Source organism: Macrotis lagotis, chromosome 1 (genome assembly GCF_037893015.1).
Source record: "Macrotis lagotis isolate mMagLag1 chromosome 1, bilby.v1.9.chrom.fasta, whole genome shotgun sequence".
NCBI classification, from domain to species: Eukaryota; Metazoa; Chordata; class Mammalia; order Peramelemorphia; family Peramelidae; genus Macrotis; species Macrotis lagotis.
This window is the reverse complement of record NC_133658.1, coordinates 205,408,143-205,428,827: the sequence shown is the minus strand read 5'-3', so window position 1 is coordinate 205,428,827 and position 20,685 is coordinate 205,408,143. Positions and strand designations below refer to the sequence as shown.

The window sequence follows — 20,685 nt, the reverse complement described above, 5'->3', positions numbered from 1 at the left end:
TTGCTTTCTCCTACCTAAAAACTTTGTCCCTTTTATTCTGCTATTCTACCTATCCTTCAAATTCCAACCCAAATACCACCTCCCCTGTGGAATTTTCTCTGAAAGTCCTAACCCATGTTCAGCTTTTCCTTCTCTTAACTTCTTGTGCAATAATTATCTGTACCATAAAATTAGTGACCTAATAATTTTTATCTTATTATTTTTTCCTAAACACAAAATTTATGTTATCTTAGTAAATTGCTTCCTATGTTTATTTCTAGTATCCCATACTAGATAGATTGTAAGCTCCTTGAGGGTAGGGTCTCAGTTTTCCATCATGATGCACAGAGCATAAAACAAGACTGAAAACATCAGAGGTATTCTAGAAATGCTTTGTTATTAGTTCACTGAAGTAAGTTGCACAAATGGATGCATCTCTATTCCATAGATATTTATTTTGGTGGAAAACTCCTTTCAAAAAAGCCTTGTCTTTTCCATGGAAGAATTTCACTTTGAAGTTGCAATTTTCTTGTAGAGTTTACTGCAATAATTTCAAATGATCAGATCCAGGAGAGCCAATTAGCACATGTGAAGAGTCTGAGATAATCTACATGGATCATTTGATCATAGATTTATAGCTTAAAAGGATTTTAGGGGTCATCTAGTCCAATCCTCTCTGAGGAAACAGTGTTTAACACCATTGTGTCACTCTGAGCATGGCACTTAAAATCTCTCTAGCAGAATCTGAACCTAGGTCTTCTTGTCTCTAAAATCAACACTTTATTAAATACACCTGTGGACCATGAGGCTTCCTCCCATAGCCCTATACTCATATGGATTAAGATTTATCTTGGGATAATCTGGAGGATTAAGGTTTTCTATCACTTTAGCTTGTTGAACCCACTCTGAGAAGGGGGAAAACCCACAAAACAGGGAAAACAACTAAATAAAGATTAAGCATATTTATGTCTAAGTATTTTCCAAAATGTGGGTTACAGGATCCTTTCAAAAACAGGCACTACATGTTCAAAATGAATATCAACCAGGCAGTTAGATGGCAGAATGGACAGTCTTATGCTTGGAGTCAGAAAGACCCAAGTTCAAATGTAGCCTCAGATACCAGCTGATTGACTCTGGGTTAAATAACTTAACTGCCGTCTGTCTCAATTTCTTCATCTGTAAAGTGTGCATAATAATAGCACCTACCTCCCAGAATTGATTTGTGGATAAAATGAAATAATATTTGTAAATTGCTTTGATAACCTTATAGTGATTTATTATCATTTGTTATTATTATTTCCTCTACCATGGAAAATTTATAAAATACTAAAAACCTCAAATGTGTGCATGATAGAAATACAGAAACAAAATATCTCAAATAGACTTTTATACTCATTATACACTTCAGGAAGATAAAGACAACTTTATGGGACTAATGAACAGATATTTTGCATTCACATTCACCTCAGTCCTACATTGGAGAAACTCTGGGTCTAAAGTAAATTAGAGAAGCCTGCCAAACGGAATTTTAATACCTTCTAGTTCTTTGTTCTCTTACTTTAAAATCTGATTTTCATACAGATTTATACTTGTAAGAACACAGTAATACATTTACTGCAGGAGCCTCATGAGTAGTGAGCAGAAGGAAGGATGTCTTTAGCTTCCTAGGACATACAACTAGAAAGAACTAGGATTTACAACTAGAAGGAACATTAAAGGAGATTGACTTTAGAACTAATAAAAATATTTCAGGTTCAAGAATTATTTTTTAACCTTTGTTCACAGCTAGTCCCAAGAAATATCATGGCTAGCTTTGTCATGGCTTGGTATCAGGAAGCACTGGATTCAAGCACTGTCTAAACCAAAAATAAAAACAAACATCAAGCATACCTCTTACTACTGAGACATTTCTTTCCAGTGGGTTATTATTCCTTCTTGCCCCTTAGATGAAGGATGATTATATTTAAGAGTGAAGAGTTCTAGAAATAATTTCTCTTCTGATACAGTGCACTACTATGACTGGGAAAGAATGTCAAACCAAGCATGGTAGCATAAGCCTAGCATCCTAATTACTAGCAGATCTCTTGAGTTTCTGATTTCTCAGCTACACTGGACTCTTGATCTGATATCTGCACTAAGTTTGATATTAATATGTTGATCCCTGGTGAGGAGGAGAAGGAAACAGAGTGCCTTAAAAGTGGGAAACTGGTCCAGGTCAGAAATAAAGCAGGTCAGACTGTCATCTAGTAGTGGGGTCAATCCATGCATATACTTCCCACACTTCTAGCATAGGAAAGAGAGAAAGGCAAGGGGAAGAAGTTAGGTGGTGCAGTGGATAGAGCACCAGCTCTGGAGTCAGGAGCACATGAGTTCAAAGCCAGCCTCAAACACTTAATAATTACAGAGCTGTGTGGCTTTGAGCAAGTCACTTAACCCCATTGCCTTGCAAGAACCAAAATTTTTTTAAAAATTTAAAAAGAGGGGGATACAAGTAAAGAAGGAAGAAAGGAGAGAGAGAGGGAGGGACAGGAAAGGAAGGAAGGACAGGAAGAGAGGGAGCGACAGAAAGGAGGGACAGGGAAGAAGGAAGGACAGGAAGGACAGGAAGGAAGGAAGGAAGGAAGGAAGGAAGGAAGGAAGGAAGGAAGGACAGAAGGATGGGAAGGAGAGAGGGACAGAAAAGAAGGAAGACAGGAAGGAAGAAAAGAAAGCAGAGACAGGAAGGAAAGAGGGAAAAACAGTAAGGTCATTATATTTTAAAATTTGAATTAAAAGAAACCTGGGGGGTGGCTAGGTGGCACAATGGATAAAGCACAGATCCTGGAGTCAAGAGTACATGGGTTCAAATCCAGTCTCAGATACTTAATAATTACCTAGCTCTGTGGCCTTGGGCAAGCCACTTAACCCCATTTGCCTTGCAAAAACATAAAAAAAGAAAAAACCTGGAGGTATAGTCGAAGCCCTTCATTGGGTAGATTAAAAAACAAGTACAGAGTGTAGAATGAATGAATTGGATTTTCGCTTTCTGGTAGAACTGCGTGGTGTTCAGGAATGTGTGCAGCAATGAGTGGATGGATATGCACTGTTGACTTTTAACAGTGTCAACGACTCTATTTGATGAAAGTAAATGGCAGCATGCTTTTTAGTCACTGTTGAGACCTCTTGAACTGCTCTTAATTAGTCTTCCCAAAACATCAAAGTTGAAGAATAAGGAGAGGAGAATTATGTCAGCTCTAGCAAAAACTAGATAGAAACAACTTTCTCACATAATGCTGACCTCATCAACCCCATCCTGTTTTAACAATAAGCAATATACCAGATTTGGGGATGGACAGGAAAAAGGGTGATTATATGAATAAATGTAGCAAATGTTAAATGATGAAAACTAATACTATTGCTAATGTTGCTATAAGTGTGGCTTACAAATAGAAGATTAATAAAATGGTTTTTAATTTGCTAATATAGTAAAAAGCACAGAAATGTCCCCATATTTTAAAAAAGGGTTGAATGAAAAATCATTTGTTATGCCCTTATTATGTGCCTAGACCTATGCATAAAATCAAAAATGATCATTTCAATTTGATTTACATATTTGCCACTATAACTATAGTCACATTTGATTGATTTAATGATTTGAAATTCTTTCTGTTCCAATAAGCTAAGGGCAATCTAATTACCTGTTCACAGTGGGCAGGAGAATCTGAGTCCTATGGTCTAACTGCAGGTTATAAGCAGTGCCAACCTATAAACGTAGTGTTCTTGGGAAAATTTCAGACCTAGGCTTATTTGATTTGCTGTATTTTTTAATGATTATTATATCCTGCTGATAATTTTTTTTCAAAGTAGTAATTCAAATAAGATGATAAAAGCACATTACAAGTATTCAGTATTGTTCATTCTCCCACAAGGACAGCTGGAACATAATGGGAAGATCACAGAGTGAGATGTCAGAAACCCCGTTTTCTCTTTCTGGCTCTGCCATTTTAGTCTAATGCCCTTGAGCAAATCATTTGACCTCTCTGAACCTCAGTTTCTTCATCTATATAATAGAAAGAATAATTTCTGCTCTGCCTCCCTTAGAGTTTTAATGAGATAATGGATGGAAAAGTGCTCTAAGATCTATTTCATATATGAATATAAAATATTATAATTATTAATGAGGGATGTTTTGCCATCAGAGATAAATATACTTTGTATTTATAAAATATATAGTAATAACTGAATCATGTGATTTAATTGTTGACAAAATCTCCTAATACAAATTTGGCCCTCAGATAAAACTATTAGGTATAGATTTTGTTTTGTCTAAAATAATATTTGTTAAGCAACTCCTGTTTGTAGGACATCACTGTACTATATATTCAAGGAAGAACATCATGTGGACCTTATAGTTTACCTAGTGGAGAAATGATATCAAATCAGATGACTATAATGCACAATATTACACACTTTATAGATTAGAAAGTAACCTAAGTAGGGAAAGTTTTGTATATCTTTTTTGCTTATTTTGATGCACTTATTTTGAAACAAGATGAATTCAATCCATTTTATTGTCTCTCGCTTTTTTAAAAAAAGGTAGATTATTATTTATTTGACATAGATTTTTTTTTCCTTTGCAGTCAGTGGTCCCAAAAGAAAACAAGTTCCCCTCCCATCTCTAAAGGAAAATTAATATTCTACAATTTTGTTCTCATGGTCAAATTAATTAGCAAAAATAGTTTTTCACTGCTGTGCCAAAGTCAACTTCAGCTCCCACTTGTACTGACCTAACCTGCAAATGAATTGAATCTGTATTCTTAAGGCCTAACTCTACATTAAAAAACAAACTACGGGGGCGGCTAGGTGGCACAGTGGATAGAGCACTGGCCCTGGGGTCAGGAGTATCTGAATTCAAATCTGACCTCAGACACTTAATAATTACCTAGCTGTGTGGCCTTGGGCAAGCCACTTAATCCTCTTTGCCTTGCACAAACCTAAAAAAACACACATACAAAAAAAAAAAAAAACAACGAACCACGAAGCCACATGAAGTGGTCACAGCCTTGATGACTTATCTGTTACAAAATGCACAAATGTTTCTATACCAGTGACAGTAGTGGTTCGTTGGTTCTGCATTCTTGTAGATTGTACTTCCAATGGCACCAATATAGGATGGAAAAGAAGGGAGTTAATTCCTAGTCTTAATATTCCCATTTGTCCCATATTTTCCAGCTGAGATGGGGTTTCATGAGGAGGCATTCAGCATGCTGACCCCCTACTCATATATTTTCCCCCTATGGTCTCCTACTAGCCTGGGACCAAATTCTTCCTGGTTATCATGTTTCTATGGCTTATCTTGGGAATTCTGATATTATGAATAAGAGGACTTACCTATTTTAGAACTAAATAGCTTTGAGGGGAAACATAGAAAAAGTACTGAATTTGTTCTTAAAAGGATACAGTTAAGATCCCAAGTATAACATTTACTAGTTGGGTGACCCCAGGAAAGTGACTTAAGCTCACAGAGCCTCAACAATTAGAAAATGGAAATCAGAAATGCCTGTAGTACCTGTCTCAGAGGGAAGTGTGTTACTCTACTAATGTTGTCATCTATAATATAAAGACATATATATATATATATATATACATGTATATGTAGACCTATGTAAATATACATATACTACTTCAAGATACATGTAAACATATATCTGTATATATGTATAACCTGAAGTAGTAGATGTATAAGAACACTGAAGTCCAAACATAAAGTCAGACATACAGCAGAAACAAAGAAAGAATTATACTTAATTCTCCCAAAATCTGTGAGTTAGAAGATAACTCAGATGCCTTTCCTCTAATTCTATATCTAGTAGTATATTCCCTCACTAGTATGCTTGTGATTTCTTTCCAACTAAACCTAGACCACTGTACTATCTTATAGCTTTATCTCCAAAATTATTTAATTTTGAATTATTCAGCATGTGTAATGAGTAGAATGTCAATCTGGAAATTAGACTGGTAAGTCTTGGGTCAAGTCCTATCTTTGATGAATAATGGCCATGGGCAAGTCACTTAACCTCTTCATTGCTTCCCCAGACAACTCTCTAAGGCTCTAAGTTTCTATATTGAGAGTACAAAATTAGAAAAAATAGTACAAAGACTGCAATAAAGCTTTGGGGATATACATTCATACTGTATATAAATAGCATAACATACACACAGTCAGACTCAGAGGCAGGAAAACCATCTTTACATTCTACCTCCAACATGCACTGCCTGTGTGACCCTGGGAAATCATTTGCTTAGAAAGTTCTAAACAGCATTGGTAGAACAAGTTCTTCAACTTGAGTTCCCTGTACTATGAATCATGTGTCTGGGGCAGGCAAATAGTAGGTATTAATAAATATCTATTGGTTTATTGATTGATAATATAGAAATACATATCTATTTATTGTTGTAATTCAGCTATTTCAGTTGTGTCTGACTTTCCATGACCCCATTTGAGGTTTTCTTGGAAAAGATACTGGAGTGGTTTGCCATTTCCTTCAGCTCATTTTATAGATTAGGAAACTGAGGCAAATAGGGTTCAGTGACTTGCCCATGGTCAATCAGCTAATAAATGTCTGAGACCAGATTTAAACTCAGAAAAATGAATCTTTCTAACTTAGGTCCAGAACCCTATCTACTGCACTATTCTGATGAGGAAATTCTAGTCCATGTTTTTAAAAATTAAAAACTACCACCTATTCAGAATAGAATCATACCTTGTCACAAAAATACCTTGACATTACAGCCTTAATCCTAATAAATAATTCAAGGCATTTTTCTCACTGACTCACATAAAAAATTGTTTATTGCAGTTCTCACTATACACTGAGAATATCAAAGGGCAGGACTAATGGATTGCTCTCTTTGGAGTATCTGTCCTTTGTGTTATACATAGTTTTGTGTTCATGTTCGTTCTCTCTCTCTCTCTCTCTCTCTCTCTCAACCTTCCCCACAGTAGAGACATTAGTGATGGCCTGAAGGACAACAATACTGTGCAGGTGGCCAGGTTCCATTCCAAGGCTCTGACAGCAAGGAGCAGGCTTGGCTGTAGGCAAAACTGGAAAAGAGACAAATTCTTAGTCAGTCCTTAGTCAGTACCCTCTGCCTTTCCCAGGTGTTTAGTGTTCACATGCTACTGCTGTGACTCCTATCACATAAGAAAATTGATTCACACTAGGATATTAGAGATTGAATAAGGTATCCCTCCCAGGAGTATTTATATTTTAATTTACACAAGGTCAAATAATACTGAACACAAATGAATATAATTCTAATGATGGGAATCGAAGAATAAGATGGGGAAGATTCAGTAGGAGTACTTCATGCATCCCCAAATCATACCATATAATAAATATGTATTCCACTGGCAACTGAAACTGGGAGCTCCCTTCCAGCACTGTGAATCTATGACATTTGCCCAACCTTGAGTAAAAATAGCCATCTTCTGGCTGAAAATTTTATTAAAATTATTAATCATAATGAGAAGCAATGTGACTGAATGAATAGTTACTCTAGAAGTTAGGAAGAATGGGATGAAAGTCATGCCTTTAACATGTTTTGATACTGTGACTCCTGGATGGACAAGTCACTTAATTTCAAGTGTCCCATGTATCTCTCTAAGACTGTAATGTTGCAAAGCAAATGCTGACCTGCATTGGTATAGGGAAATCCTTACACCAATTAATGATATCAGGGCCTTGTGTGTGTGTGTGTGTATGTATGTGTGTGTATGAATGTATATATTTATGCATATGTGTATATTTATGGACATATTTATATTCCACTCTATATTAATATATTATAGTAAAACTGAGGACTCATATTTAAATAGCAATTTAAGGTTTACAAAGCATTTTCTTCATAATAATGCAGTAAGAAGGTAATACAAGTAGTAACTCCATTTAAAATTGATGAAATCGAGTCATAGGAAAAATGAATTGTCTAAGGACACATAACTAGTGTTGAACCTGGGACTTTATCTCATCATAGAATCACAAACTCTAGAGATAGAAGGGATCTTAGAATCTGTGTAGTTACAGAATCATACACTTAGACCTAGAGAGGACCTCAAGGGGCTATCCACCCCTCATTTACTAGAAAAAGAAATTGAGATTCAGAGCTTGAGTGTGGTGTGCAAAATCACAAAGGTCATAAGAGCATTGATTTGAAGCTGAAAAGCACTTTAAGAATCAAAACTCCTGTTATATAAATAAGGAAACTGAGGCTAAGAGAGGTTAAAGTTACTATGCTGGTAAGTGGTTGAGGAAGGACTTGAACTCAGGTCTTCCTTTCTCTAAGCCCAGTGCTCTATTCATCATATCACAATGCTTGAAGATGGAATTACTTATGTGAAAAATATGGTAGTACAAAGAGATTCAGTGACGTAAACATTGATCAATACATCTATCATTTTCTCATCCACATAATAATGGAGTTTTGAAGTTTTCTTTTAAAATAATACTTATAAAATGCTTGTGTGAGTGTTACTGATGAGTTTTTAAAGAAAACAATAAGCAAAAAAAAACCTTCTCATGAAGATATGTACTGTGTAGAATAGTGAGGAGATAAAATCCTAACATTGTAATAGATGACAGTTTATCTTTGAGTGTTACTTAGTAGAAATCTACCTTGAACCTGCTAGTGTCCAGATGTGACTACAGTTTGCTCCTCCCTCTGCCTTTCCTATCTTTTGCCCTTTCTTTCTGGTAATGAGCATTTACATTTCCTCTCTCCTTTCAAGGAGACAGTCTCACCAGTCACATTACCTGGTTAGCATTCTGAGCCAGAAATTCATCCCCTCACCTTCACAAAGGGCACAGGTCTCTGTTGGCCAGAGAAACAACAGTCCCCAGGTCTCTTGTGAATCTGGGTCACTGGCATGTCATCACAGTGAGCTTCTGGTGTGGCTCTGCAGCCTCATGCCTTCCTATGTAGGCCAGCCAATCACTTCACAGATGAGTGATCTGGGAAGGTCCTAGTCACCAAATGAGTTTATGAGCAATCCTTAATAGGGAGAGAAAGCCCCATTTCCCTTGAGCCTCTAACCAGCCTGTCAGACACAGTTGCTTGTTTCCTATGCCTTCTTGCAGTTTGTGTCCAAATTGTGAATGGTTATTATTTCTGTTACTTATTCTATAGTTTTTATGCCTGAACATTCGTCCTTAATTATGGGCAGAGCACTAGATTTTCACTCAGAGGATGTGGGTTTGAATTCTAGCTCTGCCACGGACTTCTGAGTGGCAGCTTAGACAAGCTAATTTCCTTCTCTCTGTACCTTAGTTTATCTGTAAAATGAGGGGGTTGAATTAATGTCTAGTTCATTTCCCTGTCTCATGTTTCCAAATCTCTGCTTTCACCCTTTGTCCTCCGATTACTTAGTTACATTTATTAAGGCAATCTGCCCTATTTTCCTGATACAATATCTACCATGTTGCTATCTTTGGTTTCAAGAAAGGGTTAAGTGACTTTCCACTGCAATCTGATCCACAGAGAGCCATGGTTTGGGAATCTTAGTTCCAGTTTGAATTTGATCTGTGCAACCTTGATCGGGTCACCTGGCCTCTTCTGAGTCTCAATTTCCTCTTCTTTAAAAGCGAAGATGTTGGACTAGATGGTCTCTACTGTCCCTCTGAAAGCCATGCATAATCCAGGAGGCCTCTGGCCTCCCAAATTTACACAAGAAGGGGGGAAATGTCCTTTTTTTTAATTTTTCTTTATGCATCAGTCCATCTCGATCATTAAGAATGTCACACCCCGCCACCCCTTTCCAATGAATTGTTGCTGGTTTGCTTCACCCTTTCTAGGGTGAGGGGGTGGAAAGAGGGTGGGGTGGTGGGAAGCACGGGATGGGAGGGAGGGAGGCGAGGGGAGGCTTGGTTTTTCTCCTCCTTTGTCGGAGGGTGCTTTTCCTCGCAGGTCACCCTCGGCTTTTCTCTCTCTCCGTCTCCCCAGCTAAGCGGTATTGCAAGAACTCCAGCCCCACCAGCAGCACGACGAGCAGCTATGCCCCGAGCAGCAGCAGCAACATGAGTTGTGGAGGCGGCAGCAGCGCCAGCAGCACCTGCAGCAAAAGCAGCTTTGATTACACGCACGACATGGAGGCGGCACACATGGCCGCCACGGCCATCCTGAACCTGTCCACGCGCTGCCGGGAGATGCCTCAGAACCTCTCCACCAAACCTCAGGACCTCTGTGCCCGGGTAACCACGGCCCGCCCCGCCGGTCCCCCGCGGCTGCCGCGCGCTGCCCCGACGCATGCGGGCAGAGCCGGCTCCTCGTGCTCCGACTCTGCCACCCAATCAAAAGCGAAAACCTTTCCGAAAGCAGTGAAATAAATAAAAGATGATGGTGCAGATTCCCCAGCCGCAGCTCGAAAGCCCTGGGTCAAGCTGTAGCCCTTTAAACGCGGGAGGGGCGGGAGGAGAGGAAGCAACCGTATCTGGGGGACCCATAATGGCATAGAGCAAACATCTTTAGTTATTTTTGAAGTCCAGATTTGTTTCCACGGGCGCTAAACACGCTATTCTTTTTAAAACAATGTTTGGGAAATGGATATTAGGTTTTCATGGCTGCCTATACACGGAGAACTCAAAAGATCTCCAAGATTTTAGAATAGAAGCTTTTTGTGATTTCTATGGCTATCTGGTTTCATGCAGCATCTTTAAAAATCTGCAAAACCTAGATAAAGTTTTAAAAAAGACAGCAGGTGATGTGACTAATAACTTGTATAATAATGAGTCTTCAAAGCGCCTCTCCCCACCCCTCCCCATGCCAGTCGGGGTTTCCTTCGGGGCATTAACTAGTGCCCAGAAAACAAAGGGGGAAAAAATTGAAGGAGATAGGGCGAACACTGACCTTTCATCATTAACTCAACTATCATCGGTATTCACTATTCAAAACCATTACAAATGCTAAAATGCTATGCAAGTCTGGTGTTGAGGGAGTGATGTGGGGTTTTAGATTGGGTGGTCGTGGCAAGGGAAGGAATAAGTCCTTGGAAAATTTTGAATTTCTCCTGCGGATTGTAGAGGAAGGGAAATGAGCATTTCCAGAAACCCAGCAAAAAGCTACCGCCGAAGGCCACTAGGGGGATTAGGAGAGAGATGCATTGCAGAGGAAACATCACTGTGCTTAGAGCAAGGGGCTGAACTGGCAGACATGTTTAGCTCTTCAGAAAAAAACAGATTTTTTTTTTCCTCCTGTTGTTTAAAGCTTCTTGATAATGCATAATGAGCTCACAACCCTAACAATAGGTTTTTTTAAAAAATAATTTATTTTTTATGCATGCTGAAAGGTCAGTAACTTTACCTTTTCAAATACTTCCTTTTATATTTATGGCTTTTTATCCTATAGATTGGGGAGGCTCTGGTGGCTTGCAAATGGTATTCATTGTGATTGATGCTGAAAAAATAAATAATGAGCAGGTTAAGGACTAGGATGGAAAGATTCAATGGGGGGGGGACAGTGATCCCAATCCAAGTCCCCCATCCCTTCTAAGTTTATTAAAATGACAGGTTTGAGAGATAAATACATTACAGGGCCTATATTAGCATCAAAGCTAAAATCAGGAATGGGCTTTGACAATAGGTGTTCAAATAGAATACTATGGTATAATTTATTAAAGTAATAACCCAAAGGAAGGGATTTTCATCCCAAGTGCCGTCCTGCAGTTATGCGATTACATCCAGAAGAGAGATAGCTGCTAGACATTTGAGTAGGCAGTAGCTTTCACACCAGCCCTGAAATCAAAATTTTGTTCAAGAAAATGCCACTCAGAAGAAAAAAAAAAAGGAAGATAGTTGTTGGGTATTCTTATTTTTCTTTCTCTTTCCTGCTCTCCTTCCCCTCTCTCCCCTTATCCCTCCACCCACATTCTAAATAATTCGTTTTAAATCAAAGCATTATTTTAAAAAAGTCTATCACCCTGTACTTAATAGCTGATAAGCTGCTATAGAAAATGACAGTATCAGTTTTTGTTGTTATTAGGGTTTGGGGGGTGAAAGGGGCTTTTTTGTTTGTTTTTTTTTTCCTAAGCAAACAAGGCAACAATTTAGGGCAAATTATGATAGTGGGAGTTTACTCCATAGAAGTATTATATATTGTAAAGGCTGATCTCTTTTCTTTTAACTATCAACATTGCTTTAGGGAGGAAATGTTAAATATTCACCTGGTCCCAATCCCCTTCCCTTCCTCCATTCTTGGACTACTAGTTTTAAGACAGCAAAAACACCCTGCTTTTTAGAAGGGGAAAAAAAATGATGTTAGCTACTAAACTGATCACTTAATCAGGTGTTAAATCTGAAATCAACTTAAAGCAGATGTTCATTTTGAAAACCTTGCTTGCCCCTCCCCATCCCAAGAAGTTGAGAATCAGAAAAAATTATTTAAAATATGGGACTAATTTCACACCTGTGTTTTAGGGGTAGAGACTTGCCAAGTCTTATCTCTCTACATCACTGTTCTGTTGTATAGCACATTTCTGCAAGAATGGGGGGAGACTTAATTCCTGAACTCTAAATTAACTGAGATGTCATATGACTTAATGCAATATTGCAAGAAATGCTTAAAGGAAACAGGTTAAGTCATTGAATTGTTTATCTCTTTTAAGCTGATTAACCATGTTTCTTTTCTTCTGACAGAATCCCGATATGGAAGTTGATGAAAATGGAACTTTGGATCTAAGCATGAACAAGCAGAGACAGCGAGATGGGTGTTGTACCATTTTGACACCTCTAGAGCCAATGTCACCACAGCGACAGGCAGTGATGAACAATCGGTGTTTCCAGCTGAATGAGGGTGACTGCTGGGACTTGCCTGTAGACTACACCAAAATGAAACCCAGAAGGATAGATGAAGATGATTCCAAAGAGATTAATGTATGTCTTTTTCATCTAGAGCTGCTCATTGCAACCTGATTATTTCAGATCACATGATTTTAAGAATCTATCTTAAAATGAGTCGAAGGCTATATATTTGGGTGAAGAGAAAAGGAGTTGTTTCTTTAAAAGAGACTATTAGCCAGCTAGTCTTTGGATTAGTATACAGCTGTCAATATTTTGAATTATGAATTTTATTTTCTAGCCAGTGTTTTAGCAGATATTTTTCTCCCTTCGAAAAATGTAAATAATTTATAAACACATTCTGTATAAGTAAAATGATCAAAATGACATTTTCACATAATACAAGATTTTCTTTTCAGACAGAGAATTAAAATTAATCTCTTTTATTTTTAAATGACTTAAGCAGTTCATATTTATGTCAGCACTATAAAGGTAAGTGAGGTAGCTTGGTACACTAGAAAAACAAGGATCAGAGGATCTCGGTGCATCCCTCACTTCGCTAAATACTACCCTCTGAAAGTCATTCTTTCAGAAGAGGTTTCCTGACTTGTAAACTGAAAAGGTAAAAAAAGTTATCCCTTAAATTCGATCTGATCCTAAATCCAGTGGCTTTATCTATTCTTAAAAAAGAAAAATACTTAAAATACTCAAGCAACACATACTGAAACTTTTAATAAATACACCATTCTTTAAAGACATTAATGGCAGTTACACAGTAAGGTATAATTTAGAGACTTTCAAAGCACAGTTATAAACTCCATATTCTCACAGCCTTTGATTGTGAAAAGGAAATGTAGAAAGCTTGTGGGTTATTGAATTGGTTGTTTCTCCTGTATCCTTGGAAATGGAGATTTCTTTTCTAACACAAAGGAAATATACCAGTACCAGAGAAAGGATGTCTTTCCCACAGAAATAGAAAACAGAAAATTTAAATCTTGTGAGGATTTCCTGAGAAACTGTCTATATAGCTATTTAATCATCAGGGCTATCTTACTTATCCTTCAATTTGCCTCTAAATATTGAACTATAAAGAGAACTGAGTCTGAATGATCAGCTAAATTTTGTAGCATTTTTCCAAATGTGGAATGGCAGCCTTATTTATGATATTTTATTAACAATAAGAGACTACTTTAAAATGAGAGAACTATGTGCACTCTACACATTGTCAGAGAAAGTAAAAAAATACATATTTTTTGTACATGTATTTGTGGAACATATTTTCTTAAATAAAGCTGACACACTTTAACCGCATCTTGCATTGCCATCTATAGGAATTTCTTGGCTACTACAGTTACATTTATTTCATTTGTGAAAGGAATTTCTCTAATTTGCTGAATACCTAGATTTCCAAAAGTAGGAAGAACCTAGATCTCTTCTAGTCGAATCCTTTCACTTTACTGATGAGGACATTGAGAAAATCAGATTTATATCTGAAAAAAGAATTTAGAGGTCATGTAATCTCTCATACTGGAAGAAAGACTAATTTGAGGCCTAAATAGGCAGAAAGGACACAATATATTAATATATTATCCCTGCCTCTATTCCTTTGTAAAGGATATATATATATATATATATATATATATATATATATATATATATATATACACACACACATATATGTTTCTCTTTTCTTCTACTTCTTGGAATCCCTCTTGCCCTTCAAGATCCAGCTGAGATGCTATTTCACACAGAACTTTTCTAATCCCCCTAAATGTTAGTGGCCTCCTCTTCCCAACTTCACCTTATATTTATATATGTGTATGTATATATATATATATGTATATATGTAAAACTTTATATATATGTATATATTTATAAATACACAGATAAATATATATATTTATCTGTGTATTTATCCCCCAACCCCCTTACTCCCAGTAGAATATAGCCTTCTGAGGGTAAAGAATGTCCATTTGTATCTTTGTGTCCACTTTACCTATCACAGTACCTTGCACTTAGTTGGTCATAGTCAATGCCAGTTGAATTTACTAGAACTGTATTAGCAGTTAGGTTTCAGGCCCAGGTCCTCCATTTCCAAGTCCAGTGATCTTTTCAATCCTACTGCACTGCCTCCTTGGGATACTGACTTGTCTTAGATCTTACAGCTATTTAGAGTCAAGAATAGGTCCTAAGCCTTTGACTTCTTAGTCCAGTGTTGTTGGGGGGTTTTCATTATTCTATCATACTTTTCTTATGTGAAAATAATTTTAAAATTCAAAGTAATTCACAAGGTAATTGTTGTCCTGAATCTTTGGGCCATAAGTATAAAGTCATTAAGCATTCATTTGTAGAAGTTATATGTGCCCTCCTTTTTTGAGACCCAACTATATAATATTTTTCTGGTTTTAAATGTTAACTTGAATCTTGATAGGATAGTAGTAACCTGAAACATTATTGCTTGAATTAGGGATCAATGCAAAAAGAGATTTATCAAGAATGTACCATTTGCCCAGGAATGTTACATATTATGGGGCAATAAAGTGTTGTGCATGGGCAGATAGGTGAAGCAATGGATAGAGTTCTATGTCTGGAGTCAGGAAGACTCATGTTCATCTTTGTGAGTTCAAATCATGTATTAGTTGTGTGACCCTGTGACCTTGCCTCATTTCCTAATCTATAAAAAAAGCTGGAGAAGGAAAGTATCCAGTATCTTTGCCAAGAAAACCTCAAATGGGGTCACAGAGAGTTGGAAAACACTGAAAAAAAGGACCAAGCAACTATAAGTGTGTCTTATGTATCTGTTTATATCTCCATGCATATAAATAATTGTGTGTGTATGCGTGCATGTGCATATTAGGGTCATGCAGTGAGTGAGCTCATCTCTGCCTCAGCTACTGCTTCCTCACCACATATCCCTGAATGTATAGTATGTATACACACAGACACACAGACACACAGACACACACACACACACACACACAGTCAAAGGGACAGCATATTTTATGTCACCAGTTTCTAAAACTTATCTGATATCCCATAAAGTTCATATTGAACTACATCCAGAATTGATAATACATACAGGCATATACACACACACACATATGCAAATTTACATCAGGTTAAGTTTTATAAACCACTTTCCTCACAAACCTAGGAAGTAGGCAGCAAATTATTAATATCCCCATTTTATATACAGTGCCTGTGCTATGTAGAATAAATGCATTGCATGTGTTACATTGTATTGTGTTGTATTGCAGTAACCAGGAGACATGCAGCTAGTAAAACCAAGAAGTAGAATCATGTCTCCTGACTTCAGATCCAAGACCTCATCCACTGAATTATAAGACATCAGTGCTTATGCAAAGAAAGTATGAGATAGTAGTCTGTATGTGGGGGAGTGGTCATGTGATTGGTAATTACACCTCCCATAGAAGGTGTGACTTCATTTTTTTCATGGTGAATTCTGTCTTTTCAATTTACTGTTTTCAGCTTAGCTCAACAATGCTGTCAAAGTAAAAATGTTGAACTACGTGTTAACCCTCTAAGTGCTATATGTAGTCTGAAGAATTTAGGGAGTTAGATCAGTTGATAGAAGATTTTAACACTGTTTTAAGAAATAAACCATCTCTGAACAAAGACCAATTTCAATTTTCAGAAGTGAATCTAAGGAAGCAAAGAAACTATCAATATTACAAAAGTTGGGTTATATTGGACAGCACACTGGCCAAGTTGCCTCTGAGTGCTCTTAGAAGACTGAGCCATGTTGATGAAGCAAATAATTAAGAAATTGGATATATTTATTAAGGACAATTTTCATTCTATAGTCCATTTGAGTCTTAACCACATGAGTCTTATAGATGCCTGTTTGTCTGCAGCCAGAAGATTTGGACCCTTTCCAGGAGGCGTTAGAGGAAAGAAGGTATCCTGGTGAAGTGACCATTCCCAGCCCCAAGCCCAAGTATCCTCAATGCAAAGAAAGCAAAAAGGATTTAATAACGTAAGCATAATGTGAGGTGAAATTATTTTTCTCTTCCCAACCTTTTCCCCTCTTTGGATTATTTTAAAGAATTGAATCTGTACATGCCTTGCCGTTTGAGCATGTGACATTCGCAGCATATAAATGTTTCCAATTGCGAGTTCAGTAAAGTGACAGGCTAATGTGTATTTTGCTTGTTCTTAACTATGCTGTAGTGTATGGAAATGCCATTTTTTTTTCATTTAATCCTGTTCATTTTGCAGCTTTTCTTTAGGGTGCTTAAATCCCTATGCAGACATTGCAGCTAAACTGGAAACAATGAAATTTTTAAAAGTTTTTTTTCTTTTTCTTTCCTTTTCTTTTTTTTTTAAAAACATACTTACTATTTTGGCTGTTTTTGTTTTTGTTTGGTGGCAGATGTCCAACACCAGGGTGTGATGGGAGTGGTCATGTGACTGGTAATTACGCCTCACATAGAAGGTGTGACTTCATTTTTTTCATGGTGGATTCTGTCTTTTCAATTTATTGTTTTCAGCTTACCTCAACAATGCTGTCAAAGTAAAAATGTTGAACTATGTGTTAACCCTCTAAGTGCTATATGTTGATCTTCAAAAGCATGCTAACCTAATGTGTTGTATAATGTCTTTTAGTACTAAATTCATCTTGAAAACTTCCAAAGTATTTTTAAGTACTGAACCCAAAGAACATCATATTCTATCAAATCAATTTCAAAAATTTGTTATCTGACATATTATATAAATTTTACATTGAAAGATATTCATAGCTGACAATACAAAAATTCAATATACAGCACTTGCCCCATCGCTTTTCTGCATTAAACTTTTTAATTTTTTTTAATTTTTTTATGTTGTGTTTGTTTGGGAGGTTTGAGCTTATTAGAGGGTTGACTTACTTAGATATCCTGACCTGTCTTACAGTCTCTCTGGCTGCCCTTTGGCTGACAAAAGCATTCGCAGTATGCTGGCCACCAGTTCACAAGAGCTCAAGTAAGATATAAAGAAAACAATTCTCTCTTTTGTGGTGGTGTAGTTGTGGTGGTTGTTGTTGTGTTGTTGTTTTTTTATTAATCATTTAGTAATTCATTGAAAATGAGGTTGGAAATGAAACATATGGATCTGAAAAGCACGTGTGCATGAGTAGTGTTTTTCTATTGCACACATGAGGACCTCCATGATTTACCCACTTAGCGTCACCCATTTCACTCTTTTCTAATTTTCCTCTTATTCTTCTTAAATCACATAACATCCTTCCTATCTTGTCATTTCTCCAGAAATACATTTGGCTATATATGAATACCTATGTGTATACATATTTGCTTGCAAGTATTTCAGTGTCCATTGCATATGTATATATATATATATGTATACATACATGAACACTTGTAGTAGAAATTAAAAACAAAACTATTCAATTAAATTATGGAATGTTTTTCAAGAAAGGAAATATGTCGATTTCATTGATGCCAAAGTTGATCTTTTTAAAATTTCAGCAGTTAAATTATATCATGAGATTTGATCATTTAAAGCATAATCTTTGAAGGACAAGTAAATTGCCACAAAAGGTTATTAACTATGAACAACACATTTGTTTGTATGTTCTGTCCTAGTTTGGAATATATTATCCCAGTTGCTTAAATGTGCTGTGGTTATAATGATGTGAATACAATTTTGGCTGTGTGTCTGTGTGTACTATTTCCAACATGGGTTAGAGCTACCTTTCTCTTACTCTTATTGTCCTCCTGCCACCTTCCTGCCTCTTAAAATGTTAAAAAAACAAGAGTGAAAAAAACTCATGTTCCAGATCAAATCAAAGATTTTTCCTACCAACAACTTAATGGCAAAATTTAGGAGACTGACTGCAATTGATATTTTAGAAATTATCAGTGTTCAGATCTGGGACAGATTATAAGAAGGATTTCCTTCCCTCGCCCAATGAAAAAGTGTGTTTAAAAGTTAGCTATTCTAATCAGAATAGTCATTCAACAAGCTCACCAAAAGGAAAAAAATGCGAAGAGGGTAAGGCCAATCACCATTTGAGAACATCTACCAAATGAAAACTATGTTTCCTCAGAATTCATTATTCTTGATTAACTTTCCTATTTCCTGTGTAAGATATTATTAACATCATTAGGGCTTGTTTGCTTGGTGTTCATTTTGCTTGGACTGGCCCTTATAAACCAGTGCAAAGAAAATGCTGTTTCTTACCTATATTGGATTCCTTCTCCATTCCCCCAACCCTTTTTTTTTCAATAGACCAAGGTTAGCACAAAGGATAGGACCTTGTTTCACACCCATGTCATCTTTTACAGGATCCCTGTTCAAGGCGCTAGTGCCATAGAGCACCTGCTCATGTTCAGTGACTTCCTGAATTAGCACTTTCATCAGGAGACTCTTGGCGTTATCTTCATGGAATTTAACACCTGGAGGGTGTCCTCTCACTTAACCACTTTAAAGTCTGTAGCATCATCCAAAACCAGTGCCTAATGGACGAAGTAGCCTTTAGAGTCTCATAATGGACAGCATTAGCAACATTTTGCTACTCAATTGAATATACTTTGTTAAGGCAGTTTTCTGTTTGTTTTTTTGTTTTTTTTTAATGATTTGAAGCCATACATCTCTATGTGGTCAAGTATGTGACCACATGACTGATTTAATTTGGACCTTGACCAAGACATCAGAACACAGTGACTGTCTTTTGAATTTCTTGATGACAAATACTTTGCAAAACATTTGACTTAACTCCAGCTCTGTACAGGCTGACTTTAAACAAGAAATTCCCCATTGTACCACTGGGTTCTAGTATTGCTTCTGACTGGTTAGTATCACCAAACCCACATAAGGCATGAAAATTTCCTTCATTTGCTTTCCATTGACTGCCATCTGTTGGCATGGTTGTGGCATTTTTATTTCCTAAAATTTCAAGCAAATTCACAAGTTCTTTTTCAGATATAATGCTTCCTTCTTGCCTTTTTTTCATCTTGGAAATAGATATAATGGCTTATCTCACCTTCAACATCTTCATGGGAAGCAATCTTGTTCTTAACACATTCCTGTATATTATAAGAGTGTCCCATTCCCACCGTCTTGCCTCTTTTTCAGAGATCATCATTACCATATCTTCCAGAGGGTGAATACCCTTCTCTTAATTGGAATTAACCTAAAAGGGCCATTCTTTCCCTAGGACCTCTATCAAAACAAATGAATAACTTTGTCATTGAACCTCTTCAATGAATTTAAATAATTTCCCCCAATCAGTTTCCCCAAATGAATTTCCCCCAAAATTATTGATTTGTGTTAGTGATTTTTCAGAGATGGAGACAAGTTTAATCCTTTTTTTAATAAAAGAAAGAAGAGCACATTAAATAAACTGCATTTAGTATATAACAATATGTACCACTTACCAAAGGAAAAATAGATATTGAAAGTAATTTTAAATCATGTTTCAATATGTGGCAGCTGCCCTTTCATTCCTTTTTTTTTTTCATTCAAGTCAGAAAGATCTGTTATTCGACTTTCCCTGGGGCATAGGAGGCTGGCACCACAATGATCCTGACTTATGCTGATCTCTCCATGATGAACCATGTCTCTGTGACCATCTGGTGGCATTACAGTTTAAAGATTTCTCAAAAGTTTTTTGGGAATTACTACAACAGGAGCTCTGCTGAACAAGAGTAGAATGCACACTTTGTCCTCTGTAGGACAGTGTTTGATCCTACATTTCTAACTCTCTAAAGACATATGAGAAATCAGGTCCCAGTTACTTGCAAATGCTCTCTCTCCATTATGTATCTCAGCACAAATGGAAACCATGTGGAATCTTCCTTTTGACATTTCCAAGCCTGAATATTGGTGGTGGGTTGGGAGCAGGACATTCTTGAAAATGGACAAGACAATGGGATTTGCC

General features: G+C 36.8%; 1 protein-coding gene across 1 annotated transcript in view; it reads left to right on the top strand.

Annotated features, from left to right (window-relative positions):
- MYT1L (myelin transcription factor 1 like) overlaps positions 1-20,685 on the top strand; it is a 268,994-nt gene that overhangs the window by 109,413 nt on the left and 138,896 nt on the right. The window contains exons 10-13 of the mRNA XM_074209574.1: positions 9,958-10,205; positions 12,645-12,881; positions 16,661-16,782; positions 17,700-17,768. Coding sequence (XP_074065675.1) covers positions 9,958-10,205; positions 12,645-12,881; positions 16,661-16,782; positions 17,700-17,768 — 676 coding nt within the window. The remainder of the gene's footprint in view (positions 1-9,957; positions 10,206-12,644; positions 12,882-16,660; positions 16,783-17,699; positions 17,769-20,685) is intronic.